Below are 19,427 nucleotides of genomic sequence, written 5' to 3'. Positions count from 1 at the left end.
GAAGATGACTGCGCGATGCAATGGCCGATAGGAGTACCAATTTCAATTAATATGGGACCAGTCAGAGCGCTCAACATGTTTCGTAGCACTTGTAAGGTTATGCAAACTGTTTCAGCAAACTCCCTCCATCCGCTGAGTCCACCTACAGCAGGATTCTTCATATAGATTGTACGTGTAAACACCGGCGCAGAGTAAAGACGTAGAGTATGGAGGTAGAGATATAGCTCTTGAATGTAGTTCCTCCCCATCGTGATTGTGAAGTCGTTTTCCATCAGCTCAAGAATGCGATTCATCACATCAGGCCAATTATTGCAGTGAATGCAGTCATTTAAAGTGTAACCGCGCGAGGCAGTAATCAGAGTATTCGCTATCTGTCTGTGTCTGTTTTCGTTGTTGTCTGCTGGCCTTGCTACAAAGGCAGCAGCAGGGTCTATTTTACATGACGTATCACCATCACGTGACACACGTGAAACACGTGATCCGCTTCTCCTCATAACCATCACACCAATTAACAGCAACTCGACTTTTGACTAGCCGAAGAAAAACGGCAAAGCTCCCACGATGGTAGTGCACCCTAGAGCTTCTTTTTATCTTAAGCACATCGAGATCGTTGAAAAGCGAGAGTAGGTCTTTATGCTGGAACATATTTCGGTAGACCCGGTGGAGGATGTAGGCCAAGTTGTGAACGGTCTGTAACGTCCATCCTATCGTGGCGAAAATCCATGTGTGCCGGAACCGGCCAATCAGCTCGCTTAAATCACAGACTTCTGTCCAAAATTTGCAAGCTGGTTGGCCGGTTCCGGCACACAGGGATTTCCGGTACAAGAGTAAGTGTTTTAGGTACTGTATTCCAGCTACCTAATCCAGATGCTATTTACAGTCAAGATGAAGAGAAGAAAAGGAAAGTGGGCGGCCATCCCGCTTTGTTTGGGTTGGTACACGGCCCACGGTCTGCTAGGGGAAGGAGTGATAGAAGGAAGGAAGCGACTAGGCCGCTGGCCTAGTCATGTGACCTAGGGCTCAGCCCGTTACACAAGTCGGGTTCATCGAATCGTAACCTTCGTTCTATAGCCCCCCGGTTCGCATTTGAAAGCAAATCAGACCGCTTCCACGTTAACTCAACGTGCATCTGCCCAGAGCCCCCACTACCAGCAGTCGAAGAGCCATGTCGAACATGACGTTGTCGACTGTAGATGGGCTATATCAGACCTGTCAACAATCAATCAGATCGGCATGATTGATTCCTATCTAGGTTAAAGGCTGCCTAATGAAGTAATTCTTTAACCTATATAGGAATCAATCATGTCGATCGATTGATTGTTGACAAGTCTGAGCTATATGCATTAGTCTGATACTTGAGGGGAAAGAGGTCAAGCAGCAATGACATGGTAGAAAAATCTCCACAAAGTAGAGTATCAATATATGCTCGATGGTCATTTTCCCGCTTCACCAGCACAGTTGTCAACTGTAACGGTTTGGGACTTGCCAAGACCGACTTGGGTGAGAGTTGGGTACGGCCATCGCTACCACACTTTCTCATCGCACACACCTATATAGCTGCAGTTCCTCCATAGCTACACAATGCAACGCAGTCCTCCTCCTCTCCTCACACCGTTACAGTTATGAGCCCGGAAGCCTTTAATTAAATCGCTGCGTTCACCCGATATACAGCTAACAGACAAGCTGTCGATACGACGACACTCAACACTAGGAGCATATTTAGCTAGGTAGTTATGGCAACTCAAGAGCACGAAATGCAGGTGACGAGAGCGTCAGTTACCCTCCGAAAGCCAGACGATTGGTCGAAATGGCTGTTCACGAGGAAGATATCCGCAGACCGGAATGGTCTGTGGGAGTACGTTAACCCAGATCTTTCGCCAGAGAGGCTGAAGATGCTAGAAGACGAGAGACCTAAAGAGCTCGAAGTAAGGAGATTTCGAAATCCTCTTACAGACGAGCAGATCGATATCCCAGACTTGACAGCGACAGAGCTCGCTACGTACAACTCATGGGCTAGACGATTCGATCGCGACGAGGCCAGGTGGCTCACGAAGGAGAAGGCTCTCCGAAACCTAAGCCTAGAGATCGTGCAGACAATTGACGTCAAACACCTAGACCTAATCCTCGATTGCGCAGACGCCTATAGCCAGCTGAGAACGCTAAAGAAGCACCTCTGTCCATCGATTGGAGAGAGGAACCACCAACTTAGAGCTCGGTACACAGCAGTCTGCACGAGACCAAAGACCGCAAACTTAGATACATGGTTTGACGAGTGGGTGACGATCACCCGACTCCTCACGGAGGCCAAGATGCCAGAGACGACTGGCAACAGAGCGCAGGAAGAGTTTATCCTGTCGATTAGAGGCCTGGACGATAGCTGGGCAGCTACTCAGCTACAGGACCTTATTAAGAAGGAACAGAAAGATGAAGAATTTCCGCTGATCGCGGATTTGATCGCGGAGTTCAGATCGTACTACCGACGTACACGGCCAATCGCGTCAGGACTTGGAACCTTTGCTACACTCGAGGTAGCAAGTAGTGGCAACAGCCAAGGAGCTCGTACACGCTCAGGACCATGGATACCAAGGTGTCTTGATGGGGAAAACCACAAGTTCGATAACTGCCCGTACGTTAACCAGTCAGTTCGGACAAAGGGCTGGAAGCCAGACAAGGCAATTCAGGATAAGTTCACAGAGCTTAGAGACAGTCCTACGTCGAATTCGATGGCCAATGCACTAAGAGCAACAGAGCGGGGGCTTAAGAAGAAGACAAAGCCGCAGGCTGAGGTCCAGAGCTCGTCCATGATTAGTATAGACGATGGACAGCCAGCGCGCAATAAGCCACACGTTAATGCGGTGCTGCAGACTGCAGCAGCTACAGGACTGTCAGCTCCACCGCTGCTCACGAGATGGATGCCAGCATTAGGACGAGTCCTTAGGACGAGAGACGTCGCCTTTATGTCTAGTGATGGGACTGAGCCTGTTTACCCAGATCGACAGATTCTGAGAGAGGTGGTGACGACACTAGACGTTCCAGAACCAGTAGAGGAAACCGACCAGGAGATCGAATTGCTCCTGCAGTCAGCGCAGGAAGACTGGAGTGGCCTAAGCTGGCCCGAGCAAGCCGCTCGAACAGAGCAAGCCAAAGATACGTCTCACGCGTTGTCAACACCTGAGAGCACTCTAGGACCGACGACTCGGCCTGAGCCCGAGCCCGAGCCCGAACCGGAAGCAGTCGAGAAAGACGAACCGGAAGCAGTCGAGAGAGACGAACCGGAAGCAGTTGAGAGAGACGAGCCGGAAGCAGTCGAGAGAGACGAGCTGGAAACAGTCGAGATGCCGCGAGGCTGGGAGCAGATGCCAGTCGAAGCAGAGGCACCAGATCGACGAACGAACAACGCTCCAAGACGTGAGGAGACTAGCGGTCAGGTTAGTGAGTCTAACGTTCTGACGGGAAAAAGACAGAGGAAGACGCTCGGCACGTACTTTGTTGCGTTCGCCAAAGCACTCCAGCAAACAGAGCCACAGAAATCACGGCTACACAGGGATGAGCTTCCGCCTCCGCCAAAGAGATGGAAAGACCTAGAGAAGCACCCTTTTGGACAGGAATTCAAAGCAGCAGCAGCGAAAGAGTTCAAGAGCCGTCGAAAGAAGGGCTGCTTTAAAACAACGTTAGCCTCAGTAGTTGATAGCCAGAGATCCGTTACGAAGTCAACAACTGAGGCTGAGCTGATAGCTCTATCAGCAACCGGAGGAGAGATGGAATGGTGGACCTAGGTCTTCCAGCATATCAAGTTCGACCCGGAGATTCAACCAACGATCTACTGCGACAACGAGCAGACGGTCGGGATCGTTAAGAAAGAAGACGAACGGCTTCACACGAAGCTAAGACATGTAGACACCCATCAAATGTGGGTAAGACAAGAGGTACAGGAAGGAAGGCTCTGTGTAGAGTGGTGCCCTACAGCAGAGATGCCTGCAGATGGACTCACAAAGTCCCTCGTAAGGCAGAAACACGCCGAGTTTGTGAGACAGCTAGGGCTTGAAAATGTTCGCCAGCTTCTTACTACTCATGTAAACACACCAGAACCAACCGAGCTATGGCACTGGCACTAGTCAGCTTTGTTGATCACGGCAGCTGGGGGGGAGTGTAACGGTTTGGGACTTGCCAAGACCGACTTGGGTGAGAGTTGGGTACGGCCATCGCTACCACACTTTCTCATCGCACACACCTATATAGCTGCAGTTCCTCCATAGCTACACAATGCAACGCAGTCCTCCTCCTCTCCTCACACCGTTACATCAACAAGCAAGTCAAGCCGACTTGATTGTTATCGATAGTGGCAAACAGACTATAGGGATATCCGTGCACGAGGACACGTCCCATAGGATGGTCTGATCCCTTATCGATAGAGACTTGATTGAGACTTGACTTGCTTGTTGACAACTGTGTTCACCAGTGACTCTGTGTAAAGCGTGGATGACATGCTACTCCTCAGCAGGTGTGCCGTTGCTGAAAGAAGGTTTAAACCCCCTACATAGTCGATGAGGTTAGAGATGTCGATGATGTTTAATGTGAAGAGTGCTCTATGTGCGGTGGTGTACTCCTTCCTGTTGAGCTTAATTGGACTTAAGTTGTGGACATTCTGATAGGGGTGGAGAAAACGTGTGTGAACTTGTTGTATTGGAGCTACGGGAGGAGGGAGAATATCTATGGTGCGCGCACGGAGCAGCTGACTAATCAGTGCCTGGCCAATCAGAGCACGGGAAGCCTGATTCACCGTGAATACTAGTGAAGGCTCTCACCGCGTCTCGACAGCATGCGTGACGAACAATCGATCTTAGAGTTACGAGCAGCAAGAGAAGAGCACTGTGCATTAATGCAGAGATCGCTATTCCACAGAAAATTGTGATCACGTCTGTTGTGTAATTCTCCAAGTGCACCAAGGCTGACCAGAAAACAATCCCGCCATGGGCGATGTTACCACGCTCGCTAACGCACCCCTCCTCCCTACGCCGCCATGCCGATGTGCGGCACAGCAAGCGGAGAACTTTGGCTTTCATTTACTTGCATAAGTTGCTTCGCAAGACTTGGCGGCCAATGTGATTTTGGGCCGGAATGACCCTAATATGAGCCCGTCCTGCAGGAGGCTCGTCAAGAACAAGGGGCAAGTCACACTGCAAGATGTGTTGGGCGCAATGTAGCCCGAGGCGGTGTGCGCTACTATTCTCATCACACGCCACCGTCGATACGAACCAATACTCGATTGCAATCATAACTCCCAGCAATCTCGCCACTATGCACGTCGCGGTCCTTCAGCGTCGTATGATGGGAGCCCGGAAGCCCTTCCTCGCACCACATACCGCTCTTTTGACCCCCAACGGTCTCGGAGTCACTCAGATCTGGTGGAGTGGGCTAAAGGGGCACAGCCAAGCCAGCGCTCATGCGCATACTTGCAACGCGCACTCTAGAATTGGCCGGCGCGAAAGCACAATAGGAATGGCGTTTAGAGATGCAGCCTTGATTTCGCGGGACTCTGTAGCTGGTATCAGACCACACTAGGTCTGTGGGAATTGCAGTGGATATTTGCGTAATGGACTCAACGGTTCGTCTAGAGGACTTTAAACCCAAGACTAAAGCATTGGAAGACGCATGAAATGATGGACACCATCTCGTCTAACCACTGGATGACATGATTTTATCTAAACAGTCACTGATTGTACAAGATCTGGCGCTTGCCTGGAAGTAGACCACAGAGACACGACGTTGGACAAGACAAGCAGAATAGCTTCACTCAACCTCTCACAGCCAGCGGTGGCTCGACCAACTGCGACCCACACTAAGTGATGGGCGCTTTGCTCAATTTTTTAGTGCCTGACTAGGGCGCGATATGCCTTACGCTGTTGATGGGAGAAGTCGTAGCCGCCTCTTTTGGCCCCCACCAGAGATCATGACAGTGCCCCTGCATCCTGGGAGGCTGCAATCATTCCTGGCGGATACGGCCGCCAACTAGGTTGTCGATGAGAGTATCGATGTAGCATCATTACTATAATCAGCCTGCGAGACTGTAAATTATGGTGTAAGTGGTAGGGCACTTCTCCTGTGTACCATGGACCTATGTGCGAAGTTCAATACACGATTGAGACAGGAAAAGCTGCTCCCTCTCCGTCGAGTAAGTCGATACGGTGCGGCTCGCCAATTCCAATTTGAATTGTTCGCTGAGACCATTGTTTCTCCACTTCGTGCTGTAACAGAGTCGCATGGCTTGGCGTTGTAGTACTGATAATTGGGCCAGCCTTGTGTGTCCAAGAATCGCTCATCGGTGAAGAGATACAGAGCAGTGACGGGTCTGTATGCTATATAAGGGGCTTTCGCATGGGACGTCAAAGCGTTGCGCCAATGATACGCCGCATCGATCATCTGCGCTTGAGATTTTCATTGGCGCAGGAATAGGGCGGGGTCTTGGGGTACACGACCGAGAGCATCGCAGAGACTGGATCATGATGGAGCCTCCGGTAACTTCAAAAAATCAGAGAAGCAGCTGTAGCATTATTGACTTGCCACCACTCATCCCGTTAAAGAAAGCAATGGTTTGCTCACCTTTGGTCTTCAGGTTCACATCTCTAATTATTGGCTTCTGCTTGTCGTATTCGGAATCGACATCCTCAAACTTGGTTTCACCGGTAAAAACTACGATGTCTATATGGCTACACTGGCGAACTGTGAGTTTAGTATTGAGCAAATAGAGAGGGGTCGTTCTGCGTCGATGAATGAGCTGGAAGTAAGGCCATGGTTGTATTGAAAGCATGGAAAGAATAGAGTCCTAATCTCTATAAACAATACATATAAAATGAGTTTCATAATTGCGAACCGGAAGGAAGAAGAGTCTGCACTGTTAGGGTTCAACAAACCAACAAAGGCTTCGTCCCTATGTGAACGGTCTGTAGGTACTGTATTCCAGCTACCTAATCCAGATGCTATTTACAGTCGAGATGAAGAGAAGAAGAGGAAGTGGGCGGCCATCCCGCTTTGTTTGGGTTGGCGCGCGGCGCACGGTGCACGGGCTGCTGGGGGAAGGAGTGATAGAAGGAAGGAAGCGACTAGGCCAGCGGCCTAGTCATGTGACCTAGGGCTCAGCCCGTTACATTACCCCCCTCCTTTCTTCTTGGCGCGTAGTTTGATCCATTTCTTCCAAGCGTCAGTTTTGAGTACGTTACTCACAGGTTCCCATGTCGGTTCTGTGTAGTCCACCCATTTCACGTATGCCTCTTTCGATCCTTTCCTTCCTTGCTTTATTGTTCTTTCATCCAAAACTCGTTCAACTAACCAGACCTCTTCTCCATCTACCAGTATAGGGCCTGGCTGGGTATCTCCAACCTTCTGAGATGGAAGTGGGTCGTTTGGCGCATATCGAAGTAGGTCTACGTGGAAGACAGGGTGGATCTTTCCAGGAACGTTGAGCTGGTAGGAGTGGGAATTGACTTGACGCATAACTTGGTACTTTCCGTGTAGCCAGTCTAATTTCTTAGATGGTCGTGTTGTCTTTACATTTCTGAGGTTTAAAAACACCCAGTCTCCCTCTTTGTACCGAGGAGCCGCGGTTCTCGCCTTATTAGCCTGGTATTGCTGTTTCTCTTGCGTCATAGCTATTGCAGCTTGCGCCCACTCTGTTGCATCTTGTAGTCTTTGAAGAAAGCTCTCTGCCAGTACTTCGCCGTCCTTCTTTGGCCGGTTCTGAATAGTTCGTTCCTCTACCAGCTGGATCGGCTCGTTGTGATATCCGTGCATAAAAAAAAAGGGGCTTAGTCCAGTAGAGGAGGCTTCACGGTTGTTAATTGCCCCTATAACAATAGGTAGAAGCGCGAGCCAGTTCTCTTGCGTGTATGTGGCCCAGATGCGAATCATCTTCTCAATCTCCTGGTTCATTCGCTCTGTAGCGCCATCGGTTTGTGGGTGATAGGCTGTTGATAGACGTTGCTCAATATCTAGGAGCTTGCAGAAATGCCTCCAAAGATCGCAAACGAATTGCGGACCTCTATCGCTCGTAATTGCTGTTGGGATACCATGAATTGGATAATGGCGCTCAAAAAGTCGTTGTGCTACTGCTTCTGCCGAGATGTCGTGCAAGCCTTCCAGTTCTACTCCCTTCGTCAGCCGATCAGTAACTACCATGCAGTTAGTGGCGTTGTCACGTCCAGACGGTGGTAGGTCAGTAATGAAGTCGATCGATATCTCTCCCCAGATGCGTTCTGGGATAGGTAGCGGTTTTAGGAGGCCTCTCTTTGTATCTCTCCATATCGTGTTTCTTCCGCAAATTTCGCAATTGCGAACGAACCGTCGCACGTCGCTCGCTGCACCTGACCAGAAGAACTGTCTCGATAGAATTGTATAGGTAAGGTCTCGCCCAGGGTGGCCAGTGATGTGTGAATCATGTATGTTCTGAATAATCTGCGTGCGTAGGGGTTCGCAATCAGGGATCCATATCCTGTCTCGGAATCGCAACAAGCCTCTTTCATCTAGAGTGCATTCCGCTATGCTCACTGCCTTCTCTTTCTGTAGGATAGTCGGGAGGTTCCGCTCCTTGTCAGCTACCAGCGTAGTAAGCTCCTGATAGAGTGTGTCCTCCTGCCTGCCTTTATGCCACAGGTTTTGCATGTTCTGGTCTTCGAATAGGCGTATATTTTTGTGAAATCAATCTCAGTTGTTGCGGACAGGGGCTGTATTTGGATACTTCTCAGGTGCTTGCTCTGGAAGAGTCGGATAAATCGGGACCGTAGTCGTTCATCATCGTAGCCGGTTGGAAGGTCTTGTTCTCGTCGTGACAACGCGTCAGGTTTCCCCATAGTCTTCCCCGGCTTCCATTCCAGCGCGAAGTTAAATCGTGAAATAAGTTCTGACCAACGGACCTGTCTTTCAGATAGCTGACGTTCACGGTAGAAGTATTGAAGGTTCTTATGATCTGTCAGAACTGTGAACTTCTTAACCATGTGTAGCTCAGGGGCCCAGGCTTCTAAGCAACGAACAATAGCAAGAAGCTCTTTGTCGTGTATTGGGTAGTTAGCCTCTGTCGCTGAGTGCTTCTTCGAGTAGTAAGCAACGGGCTGCCAGTTATTATCCTTGTCTTTCTGCAGCAGTAGGCCGCCAGTTGCATATCCTGAAGAGTCGGCCTCTACCAAAGTTTCTCTCTCTGGGTCGAAGTGGCCTAGTATTGGTGCAGTGACAAGAAGTTCTCTAATGCTTTCGAACGCTTGATCGCAGGCTGCATCCCAATGAAAGACAGCCTCCTTCTTCGTTAGGTTAATTAAGGGTTGGGCGAGGTCTGAGAATTCCGGGATAAAGACTCGATAGAAGTTGGCAAATCCAATAAAGGCTCGAACGGCCTTAACTGTCGTTGGTGTAGCCCACTCGCGAATTGCGACTACCTTTTCAGGATCAACCTGGATGCCAACTTCTGCTTCGACAATGTACCCAAGGTATTTGACGCGTTTAGTCTCAAACTCGCACTTGTCGATATCGATCTGGAGTCCAGCATCCATCAAGCGCTGAAGAACCTTCCCAACCTTCTGCCTATGATCTTGGAGCGTTCCTGAGGAATAGATTAAGATGTCGTCGACGTAGGCTGAAACAAAGTCGTCAAGGTAGTCCTGCAGAACACCATTGATGTATCGTTGAAATGCAGCCGGTGCTCCTGTCAGGCCAAAGGGGCCACCCGCCATTCGAATAGACCGTATCTAGTTCGGAAAGCTGTCTTCCATTCTTCTCCTTTGGCCACGCGGATCTTGTGAAAGGCTGCGATAACGTCGAGTTTTGTAAACCATTTAGCTTTTGCTACATTTCTTAGTGTCTCTGTAAACAAAGGTAGTGGATAACGGTCCTTCCTAGTAATGTTGTTTAGGCCTCGATAGTCAACACAGAATCGGATGCCTCCTCCTGGCTTTTTAATCATCAACACTGGCGCAGCTGCAGGGGAGCCGCTTGCACGGATAAAATCCTTGTCTAGCAGCTCAGTGAGGGTTTTCCTAAGCACTAGTAGCTCTTCTCGGCCCATGCCGTAGAGTGGTCCCCATGGAATAGTCTTCTCGTTTCCATCCTGGTCCTTCTCAATCTCAATGTGGAGATCGACGCCTTTACGGTGCGGAGGCAGCTTCTCAGCTAGGAGTTGATCAAAGGCCTTCAACCATTGGTGGTACTGGGGTGGGAGCTTCGTCTTAGGGTCTGATCGCTGGCGCGGCTTTAAGGCCTTCTCGATGTCTGCAATAGAAACCGCAAACACACCAGTGTCGAGGGCTATACTGTTTTCTTTGTTCTTCCGCCGGCTTCTCCTCACCTCTGCCATAAATGCAGAAGCTATTACCAGAGTAGCCTTGAGCTGTGGTGGCTTGTATGCCGTCTTCTTGTGGTTCCATACGCGGATATTTGATGCACCAATATCTAGGCAGCCTTGTTTGGCGGAAATCGTGACGTCGGCATCCTCTAGCCAAGGCTTTCCCAAAATTACGTCGTACGTCAGGCTAGGTACGACGTAGAAGAAGACACGTTTCTGTTGGTGGCCGTCTATGTCTATCGAGGCGTAAGTGACTGTATCTAGGACAGTACTTGGCTCTGCGTTCTTCCCGGCTGCTTCCTCTAGCTGGCGCGGGCTATCTTGATTGATGGCAGTCTCAGAGATCGAAAGAGTTGTTCATTAATGGCGGAATAGCAAAGGCATCCTGAGTCCACAAGTCCAGTGACAAAGTCGGTTCCATTGAGTCTAACGTCCACTACAAAGGGATCGCTATCCATCTTTTGCTTTCCAGTCTCTTTCCATTCTCTCTGAGCTGCCACGTGGTCCTATTGCTCTGCTTGAGGGTCTTCTGAATCCTCCTCTACAGCTGCTTTGGTGACTACGGTACTCTTTGCGGTCTTGACGCCAACATAAGTTGGTCGAAGTGCGGCTGCCAGCGGGCAAGTAGCTATTCGGCAGTTGTTGCGGCCGCATCGGAGGCAACGTCGATCCTGGCGTCGAGCATCGATTTCTTCTTGGTTCACCCACTTTGCCCGTTTCCCAAGAAGCTCTTGGTCCTCAGGGCGCTTAGAAGGGAACCCATTTATGTTGGCCTTGCCACGGAGACCGACAGCGTTCACTTGAGTGGTTGCGGGCTGCGTAGGTTCCCATTCCATCATGTCCTGGTGATTGCTGTAGCCAGCAACATTGGCGTCAACTGTTGTCATTGGAGCTGGGGGGAGGGTGTATCCAGCTGTGTAGCCGCTGCCTGCAACTTTCTTCTTTGTCCACTGACCATAGAGTTCCATGTCGTTACTTACGTCTACGCATCTTTGAACAAACCCAGCGTACGTGTCGGTGTCGCTTCCAGAAAGGCCTACGAGGCGGTCTCTCATTTTGTTGCTGAGTGCGTTGCGGAGGTAGGATATCTTCGCGTCATCGTCCCATCCTTCTGCGTTGGCGTTGGCAATCTCTTTCTCAAAGCGAGGGTAGAAGGATATGAAGGTCTCGTCTTCTCGTTGGCGTATAGAGGGCAGGTTCTGGATTGCTTTCTGCTTGCGGTTGCGTTCTCCATAGAGGAGTTCAAGGCGCTCAAGGAGTTGACAAGGGTTTGGCAAGTCTTGTCTAAGCTGCGTCTCGTAGAACGTTGTAACGTTCGTCTTTGCTGCTCCTTCAAGGTGCATGAAGATGTAGCGTAGCTGAGCCCTAAGGCTTCCAATAGCTAGGGCATCTTCTTCAATCTTGCCTTCCATCTCTAGCTTCCATCCTCGCCATTGAGATTTGTTGCCGCCGAACGTAGGTGGGTGAGGTAAGCTTGGACGTGGCTTTGGGGCGGTGTAGATAGGTGAGTCGCTCGCCTTGGCGGTTGGCGTCGTCGGCTTTGGCGTCTTTGTGGCGTCTGCCCTGTAGTCAGGCAGTCGGGAAGACGTCTCCAGCATCCTCATCCTAGCACTTGTGTCCTTCTCTCTGTCGCTTATTTCTTCGATCTTCTGCAGCAGCTGCCTTAGCAGCTGGTTCGCATCGTTTGCCGGCATGTGGGAGCCCTCTGCAGAGTCTGGCATGGCGGTGTCTGACATGACGTCACTTCGTTGTCTTCGGTATCTTCGGTTGCTTCGAGATCTCGACTGTATGTGAACGGTCTATAGGTACTGTATTCCAGCTACCTAATCCAGATGCTATTTACAGTCGAGATGAAGAGAAGAAGAGGAAGTGGGCGGCCATCCCGCTTTGTTTGGGTTGGCGCGCGGCGCACGGTGCACGGGCTGCTGGGGGAAGGAGTGATAGAAGGAAGGAAGCGACTAGGCCAGCGGCCTAGTCATGTGACCTAGGGCTCAGCCCGTTACAGACATAGACTACTTCGTCTTTGTCTAGTTTACCGTTGAGAAAGGCGGTAACAACGTCTGCTTGCTCGCATTCTAAGTCTTCGGTTGCGACAAGGGCGAGAAGGACTTTCAGTGTAGTTGCGCGAGCTACTGCAGCGTAGGTTTCGCGCCAGAAGTCGGTCTCCTGCCTATTGCCACAGACAACCAGTCGAGCCTTGAAGCGCTCGAGTTGTCCATCGTCCTTGACTTTGTATTTGTATACCCACTTAGTAGGCAGGGCGTATACGCCGGGAGGGATCGTGGTTGTGGTCTCCCATGTGCCATTCTGGTCGAGTGATACGAGCTCTTCATCTTCAGCAGCGATCCATTGCTTGCTGTATGGATGAAGGCGTGCTGCCTTGCGTGTGGCAGGCTCAGGCGGTAAGTCTGTTGTTGTTGCCTCTGTAATTGCCGTAGCAAAGCAACGAGAGACTGCCGCGTATCGGTTGGGCGGTCGAGTGATGCGACGACGTCCATCGAGTATGTTACGGGCATCAAATGATGCACTGATCTCGTCGTGACGTGGAGCGTTTTGGGATGTATCCCGACGCTGAGGTGTTGCTCGAGCATTAGCAACCTCGGTAAGACTGTTATAGTTGTTGTCAGACCTGGCACCTTGTGCACTAAGTACACTGTGAATGATGTACTCACATGACCCACTAGTGCGTGCTTACTCAGCTCGCTACTCACGTATATAGTCCCTCTCTGTTACTCACTTAATACAACAACCTTCTCCCTCATGTATGCTTGGTCCTCCCACATCTGACAGTTGTCAATGTCCGCGTCAAAGTCAAAGCTAGACTGCGCTTCAGCCTCTAGTCCGTCAAATACATAACCACTACCTTGCTCCGGGAGAGAGACTTCATGGTGTGGAAATGAAGAGGGATCTAGTGCTGGCGGTGGATCTTGGATATAGAAGCATTGATCCGGTTTGGTTGTAGCCACACCTGAGATCAATCAATCAAGCAAGCTGACAGCCCCCGGCTTGATTGATTGGCTGTTTGTATGAGATTTGGCTGGATTGATTGAATTGGCTTGGCGGAAAGTTGTTAGCTTGATTGGTAGCTTGGGTGCTTGATTCCCAAATAGGAAAGTTGTATATATTTTTTGGTGTTGAGTCTCAGCCGTCGTCCCATGTATCTAGATCGTCGTCTTCGCCCACCCACTTGCTAAGCTCGTACAAAACGTCCATCTGCTCGTCGGTAAGCTTTGATTGGCCCATATCGTCGTTGTCGCCGCCACCAAAACCTGCCCGTCTCCATCGTCGTACTGAGTGTAGTGCTGCTAGTAGCTCAGGTGATATACAGCGTCGGCGAGGCTCTAGTAGATCTCCGAGCTCACTGAAGACGCGCTCACACTCACAGCTTGAAGCGGGTATAGAGAGTATAGTAAGCGCCATCTTACTAAGGTTGGGATATTGATCGCGCAGCCCGAACCAGTATTGTATAGGATCGGTGCCCTTGCCAACGATTGGCTCGCGCTTCCACTGCTCATACTCATCCTCCTTAGTATTGCCGCGTGTGGGATCAATAATGCCGTCAATCGCGTCGTCAATATTGCCCGGTTTCTTCGGTGCGCGTGTGTAGCAAGGCCTCGGTAACGGCAGCGACTTGTAATCCGCCCACAGTGCCTGGAAATTAAGATTATTAAGCGCCAGCCAGTCAGGCTTCTCAGCCCACGCTTGATCGCAGTAGTGTTTGTAGCGAGGATAGAGTATTGTAGCAGCGTAGTAAGCTGGCGAGTCGTTAAGTTTGGCGTAGTACTCGTTCGCCTTAAGTAGCGCTGCGCGTAGATTGATAGGAAGGTGATCTTCGGGTGCCTTGTCGTGAGCGTTATGGACTACGCAATCGTAGTAGAGGAGGCGAGCTTCTAATTAAGTGAGTAGAAACTCAAACGTTGGGATCACCTCAGCGATCGCGCTAAAGCTATACTCGCTACGTCCCTTAAAGCGCTTTGTACACTCTTTGAGTGGCCTAAGAACCTCTATATAGTCGGTAATAATAGCCTAATTAGCAGCTGTGAGGCCGTCTAATCTCATCTACTGTGGAGCAGCAGGCCGATTTTTGCCCCGTGAGTCGGCGTAGATATCCTCTTTTGCTGTATTTTGTATGTGGGTGTTCGCGTACGCGTTGATGGCCGGCGCGAGCTTTATAGCTCGCTCAAAACAGTCGAAGTATGAGTTCCAGCGTGTGACTACTGGCTTTATTGGCTATAGTATCGTGAGCTTGTCGTCTGCGTCGTGAGGTAGCTCACGGTAAGCTGTACGCTGCGCCTTCTTAAAAAGATTGTACTGCTGCGGTGTGTAGATATAGTTGATAATATCGAGAAGTACGCCTAAAGGCCCGTGCTTTCGCCACTCCTTTATAAACGCTGCCTCGTTAGTGAGCTCGTCAACTCCCTCGTTGTTGTATAAGTCTGCATCTCTGCCCCAGAGCAGTCTCTGCCCAATCAGATTAATCGTATGAGGGCCACAGCGGAGGCGTCGGTGTATAGGATTGAAGTTAAGCTCGTGGGCAATCGCAGCGACAGCGGTGTCGTTATTAGAGGCATTGTCGAGGACGAAGTAACCGAGTGTACGCTCGCTTATGCTAAACTGCTCTAAGATTGATAATACAACCTTAGCTAATCGATCGCCGGAGTAAGCGCCTGTGAGCTGAGGCAGCGCGATAGGCAGGTCTCGGAGCTTGCCATCTGAGTTGACGTAGTAGGCGACGATACCGAGAAACCCGCGCTTGCCGCCTTTCGTCGTCCATCTGTCAAAGCTTATATAGATCTTGCTAAGCGATTGTGACAGCTCGTAGACGACGCAGGGCCTGAGCCAGTCAAACAGTCGTATAACGTATTAGGAGACGCTCTTGTGGTTCTTCTAGAGCGCTGCTTCTGCAAGTGGGTTGGCGATAGCAATTAGGCGTCGAAAAGCTGGTGTTTCGAACTCAGAGATGGGGTGGTTGTTCGCGACGAGCCAGTCTACTGCGGCAAACCTAAAGCGCTGCTTGCTAAACCCATTAATCTAATTAGCTACTGCCTGTGAGATAGGGACTCTCGCAGTGGTGAGCGCGTTGTAAACACTAGCAACTAGAGTCTTGCCTAGTGCTACTAGCCTATGGCCTAGTTTCTGCTCGCTAAGGTGGCGCGCGGCTGACGAGACTGCTGCGCTTGTATTGTATAACCTAATACCAATATCCGTGAGCTTGTGCTTGAAACACCAGTGGCAGATAAAGAATACGCGGGTTGGATCTTTGAGAAGAGCGACGCGATAGCCGTGGCAATAGATCTAACTCCGCTTGTGTTAGTGCGTCGTGATAGGCTTCGTATACAGCTTAAGGCGACCCTAATCTATGCCATTATAATTGTCTTCGAGATGGGCGTCAAAAGCCTCATCTACAGCGTTGTCGGCGGCTTCAGAAGACGGAGCGAGCGTAGCTTGCTCACTGCCCTCGGCGGGCGCGACGATAGCGTCTTCGGGCTGCGACTCGCGTAATCGCGACTCGAAAGTATGTGTATATGGAGGCGGCGGAGATAGAGCAGATGGCTGAGATTGATATAACTGCGAGTCGATCGCGACGGGCTGGCTCGCAGTGCCGCGCGCGCGCTTTCTAGGCGAGGGAGCGCTATTAGAGACGCGTTTTTTAGGCGGCATGAGGGCGACGATGAGGTGAGGTATACGGCGATAGATCTGCAACACCAAAAGTATATAGTATTGTAGGTGATGGAGATGGAGATGGAGTATACTATATGAGACGACGCGCTGGCTGCTAGTTACACGGAGCTATCGGATATTACTCAATGTTACACGGCGTAACTAAAACACCAAAAAAAGCTCAGTATAGAGCTTTTACAGCTATCCAAGCTGCCTCATGGGCTGCCTCATCACCGAAATCTACTATATACTTAAGGCAATCAAGCTATCAATCTGAATCAAGCTCACGGAAAAGCTCAGCTGGATTGATTGCGTTTTTGTATGAGGTTTGGCTGGATTGATTGAATTGGCTTGGCATCAATCTTCCAATCAAGCTATCAAGCTAGCTTGATTGATCTCAGGTGTGGGAATGATAACCGACGGCGAGATGGAGCTTTTATATGGGCTGGCGGGTTGGGAAGACGACGAGTAAACTCAACACTAAAATACTATCGTGAGATCGCTCTACCCGCAAAACGAGCAGCCTTATATAGCGCCTTGGCACCTAACGCCACCAAGCTGAACAATCAAGCCTCAATCAAGCCACCAAAAACGCCTCATCAAGCTCACTTCATCTAAAACAGCAATCAATCCAAGCTAATGCCTCGAGATTGATTGGCTTGATTGTTGACACCTCTGCCAAAGAGATAGCAGTTGAGTGAACTTCAGTGGTTAAAAGATTGTAGTAGGCAAATCCGGGCTCATAACTCTCACGTATGTGATACAGAAGAAGAGATGAAGGACTGAGTTGATTGTATAACTATGAACGAGGGAAGCTATATATATATGTGAGGAATGAGAGAGTGTAGGGATAGCCCTGCTAGCGTGCAACACTAGCACATCATGGCATTTTTCCTGCGCAAAAAGAGTTGTGTTTCTTGCCTTAGAGGCCTATGAATAGTGGTATTATTGTTGAGCGTATATTTATCGTTGAGCTCGGGGGCCATCCCTGGGCCCGAGTAGGGTCACCTCACCAGGAATGATCCTCTTTCCCACCACTGCGTGCCCTGCAGAACGGCTATTGATTATAACATCAACCTCGCCAATGGTACTAACCCCTGCTTCATCATTAGCTTTCAACTTCTAGTTATAAGCTTCGATGATGTTATCAGGAAGTTTAGCTAGTGCTTGGTCAAGGTCATCGATGATATCTTGGACGTCCTCAATGCCGATCGAGAATCGAATAAACGCCTATGTAAGAAAATAATTAGAGCTTAAAACTTCAAATATTTAGATAATGAACTTGAAAAGAACATACAGGAGTAATTCCAGCTTCGCGTCTGTCTTTCTCTGACATGGTTACGTGTGTCGAACTCCACGGATGGGTTGCCAGTGTTTTCGCATCACCAACACTAGTGAGAAATTAGCATATAACCCAAAGTAAACGCGTAAACTGACTTACTTAGTTTGGTGGGATATCACATTAATGTAATTCATCAACAACTTACTAGCCACATCCCCACCCTTTGGCGCAAAAGCCATTACACTCCCAAAGCCATTTTTTAGGTACTTTTTGGCATTATTGTGGTACAGATTGTCTGCTAGACCTGCGAGTGCTTGAATCAGCTTCTCTATAGTAGATAGCAATGACTTGAATGTGACATACCAGGATAATTCACCCAAGCTATCCGTGGGTGTGATTGCAAGAAGTGAGCAATCTGCATCGAGTTCCTGCTATGTCTCTCGCATCGTAAACTCAGTGTTTCCATTCCAATCAGCAGTTGCTGTGCTGATGCCGGGGCTAGGACTGATCCCACCTCCATTGAATCTATTCGCATTGCCATGGCGAAGCTTATGTTCCCAAATGCTTTCCAGTGTGACACGCCGGTGGACCTTTTCGTAATCATACGAGGAAACTTTTCGCCAGCTTTGCCCCAATCAAACATTCCGCAATCAACTACAACGCCTCCTATTGTGGTGCCATGGCCTCCTATCCATTTAGTTGCTGAATGCAATATAATGTCCGCACCAAAATCTATCGGTCGACACCAAGTCCCGCATGCTCCAAAAGTGTTGTCCACCTTCAATTATATTAGTACATTAGTCCTTAAATATCAAGACAAAAGATAACTGACCACAAGCGGAACCAGGTTTTGGTGTGCCAAATTTGCCAAGTCCTGCAGATCTGGAACACTGCATCGAGGGTTTCCAATACTCTCGACGTAAAGAAGTTTTGACTTCTCGTCCACATATTTTGCAAATTCCTCTCTCGTCTCTTCTTTCGCCCACTTCACAGTAATCCCAAGGCGGGGAAGTAAAGTATTGAAGAGACTGTAAGTACCTCCATAGAGATTTATAGAAGCAACAATATTATCACCAGCGCCTGCAAGGCAAATGATGGTATTGAAAATTGCTGATTGTCCAGATGCTGTCGCGACGGCGGCTGTACCACCTTCCAAAGAAGCAGCACGCTTCTCAAAGACACCGACGGTTGGCTATGTCTGCTATTAGCATAGTCATGTTCATATAGTTTCGTTAATTTCGCACATTTGAGATCCGACTATAGGTATAACCGGCTTCTTCCATCGCACAAATTCTCTTAGCGTGCTCGCTCTCGGTAAATACGAAGGACTAATAATAGAGTCATTTTCTAATCACGCTCTTGGGAAAGCAAACAGGATCAAGCCTACCACACTATTATATATAGGTACTGCTCGAGCATGGGTCTCTTTATCAGGCCTGTGACCTCCATGTATTTGAAGAGTGTCATATCTCAGGCCTTCATCAAACTTTTCAACTTTGTAAGGTTGAAGAGGGTCATGGCCCTCGAGGAGAACAGATGGAGGGTAAATCAGTCCTGTTGAAGCTTTGTCATCTTCGGTGCTATTGCTTATAGAACTGTTTATAGCATGTGCTCTGTTTGTGGGGATCTGACTGTCCGCCGATGTAGTATCCCTTTCGATAGTTGCCAGCATTCTTTTTTAACTTGAAATTGATATTCAGAAGTTTGCTAAATAAACTCAAAGTTATACTGATATGTGTCAGGGGCTCGCTTGACAATTTGTAACTGATAAAAGAGCTAGACAAAATAATATTTAATAGATTGGTATGTATATATATCTGATCGGAGTTTTGCTCTGCCTTTCTAAAGCTTAAAATGCACTAATACAGTCTAATTACTATACATCTACAAGCCGGTTTATTCGGCTGCCGGTAGAGAGTCATTTCAACTGTGTCTAGGCGCGCTGTCTAATCGTAGTTCGGTTAAGTTACTAGTGCCGGATAGGCGTACCGGTAGCACCTAGGATAGACAAATTAGTCTATACTAGAGCCATAATGTTACATGCTACGAACACCTAATGATAGCCTCTATCTCAAGCAAATTCAATACTAGATTATCGGGTAGTTTGGAAAGATGAAGAACACGAGGGAGTATATTACAGAGCACTAATTTTACTTGAAT

The 19,427-nt window shown here is 49.2% G+C and overlaps 7 protein-coding genes across 7 annotated transcripts; 1 reads left to right on the top strand and 6 right to left on the bottom strand.

Moving 5' to 3' along the window:
* Window positions 1-1,733: 1,733 nt before the first annotated feature.
* PtrM4_057400 (Trypan-PARP domain containing protein) lies at window positions 1,734-3,776 on the top strand (the record flags this gene model as incomplete). Its single annotated transcript, XM_066105330.1, has 1 exon — window positions 1,734-3,776. The coding sequence occupies one exon, from the start codon at window positions 1,734-1,736 to the stop codon at window positions 3,774-3,776; it is 2,043 nt and encodes a 680-aa protein (XP_065963957.1).
* A 3,370-nt stretch (window positions 3,777-7,146) lies between these two features.
* Window positions 7,147-9,536, bottom strand: PtrM4_057390 (uncharacterized protein; the record flags this gene model as incomplete). The annotated part of the gene is made up of 2 exons (XM_066105329.1): window positions 7,147-8,588; window positions 8,903-9,536. The coding sequence occupies 2 exons, from the start codon at window positions 9,534-9,536 to the stop codon at window positions 7,147-7,149; spliced, it is 2,076 nt and encodes a 691-aa protein (XP_065963956.1).
* Window positions 9,537-9,691: 155 nt separating this feature from the next.
* Window positions 9,692-10,782, bottom strand: PtrM4_057380 (uncharacterized protein; the record flags this gene model as incomplete). The annotated part of the gene is made up of 2 exons (XM_066105328.1): window positions 9,692-10,660; window positions 10,720-10,782. The coding sequence occupies 2 exons, from the start codon at window positions 10,780-10,782 to the stop codon at window positions 9,692-9,694; spliced, it is 1,032 nt and encodes a 343-aa protein (XP_065963955.1).
* A 48-nt stretch (window positions 10,783-10,830) lies between these two features.
* On the bottom strand, window positions 10,831-12,045 carry PtrM4_057370 (Retrotrans-gag domain containing protein; the record flags this gene model as incomplete). The annotated part of the gene is made up of 1 exon (XM_066105327.1): window positions 10,831-12,045. The coding sequence occupies one exon, from the start codon at window positions 12,043-12,045 to the stop codon at window positions 10,831-10,833; it is 1,215 nt and encodes a 404-aa protein (XP_065963954.1).
* A 250-nt stretch (window positions 12,046-12,295) lies between these two features.
* PtrM4_057360 (uncharacterized protein) lies at window positions 12,296-13,107 on the bottom strand (the record flags this gene model as incomplete). The annotated part of the gene is made up of 2 exons (XM_066105326.1): window positions 12,296-12,960; window positions 13,062-13,107. 2 exons carry the CDS (start codon window positions 13,105-13,107, stop codon window positions 12,296-12,298), a joined length of 711 nt encoding a protein of 236 aa, XP_065963953.1.
* Window positions 13,108-13,465: 358 nt separating this feature from the next.
* On the bottom strand, window positions 13,466-15,985 carry PtrM4_057350 (Dimer-Tnp-hAT domain containing protein; the record flags this gene model as incomplete). Its single annotated transcript, XM_066105325.1, has 5 exons — window positions 13,466-14,214; window positions 14,599-15,158; window positions 15,279-15,337; window positions 15,368-15,619; window positions 15,731-15,985. The coding sequence occupies 5 exons, from the start codon at window positions 15,983-15,985 to the stop codon at window positions 13,466-13,468; spliced, it is 1,875 nt and encodes a 624-aa protein (XP_065963952.1).
* Window positions 15,986-17,107: 1,122 nt separating this feature from the next.
* PtrM4_057340 (uncharacterized protein) lies at window positions 17,108-17,808 on the bottom strand (the record flags this gene model as incomplete). Its single annotated transcript, XM_066105324.1, has 4 exons — window positions 17,108-17,215; window positions 17,283-17,376; window positions 17,427-17,571; window positions 17,631-17,808. 4 exons carry the CDS (start codon window positions 17,806-17,808, stop codon window positions 17,108-17,110), a joined length of 525 nt encoding a protein of 174 aa, XP_065963951.1.
* Window positions 17,809-19,427: the final 1,619 nt, after the last annotated feature.

Source organism: Pyrenophora tritici-repentis, chromosome 2 (genome assembly GCF_003171515.1).
Source record: "Pyrenophora tritici-repentis strain M4 chromosome 2, whole genome shotgun sequence".
Classification (NCBI taxonomy): Eukaryota; Fungi; Ascomycota; class Dothideomycetes; order Pleosporales; family Pleosporaceae; genus Pyrenophora; species Pyrenophora tritici-repentis.
This window is presented reverse-complemented; position numbering and strand designations above follow the sequence as displayed.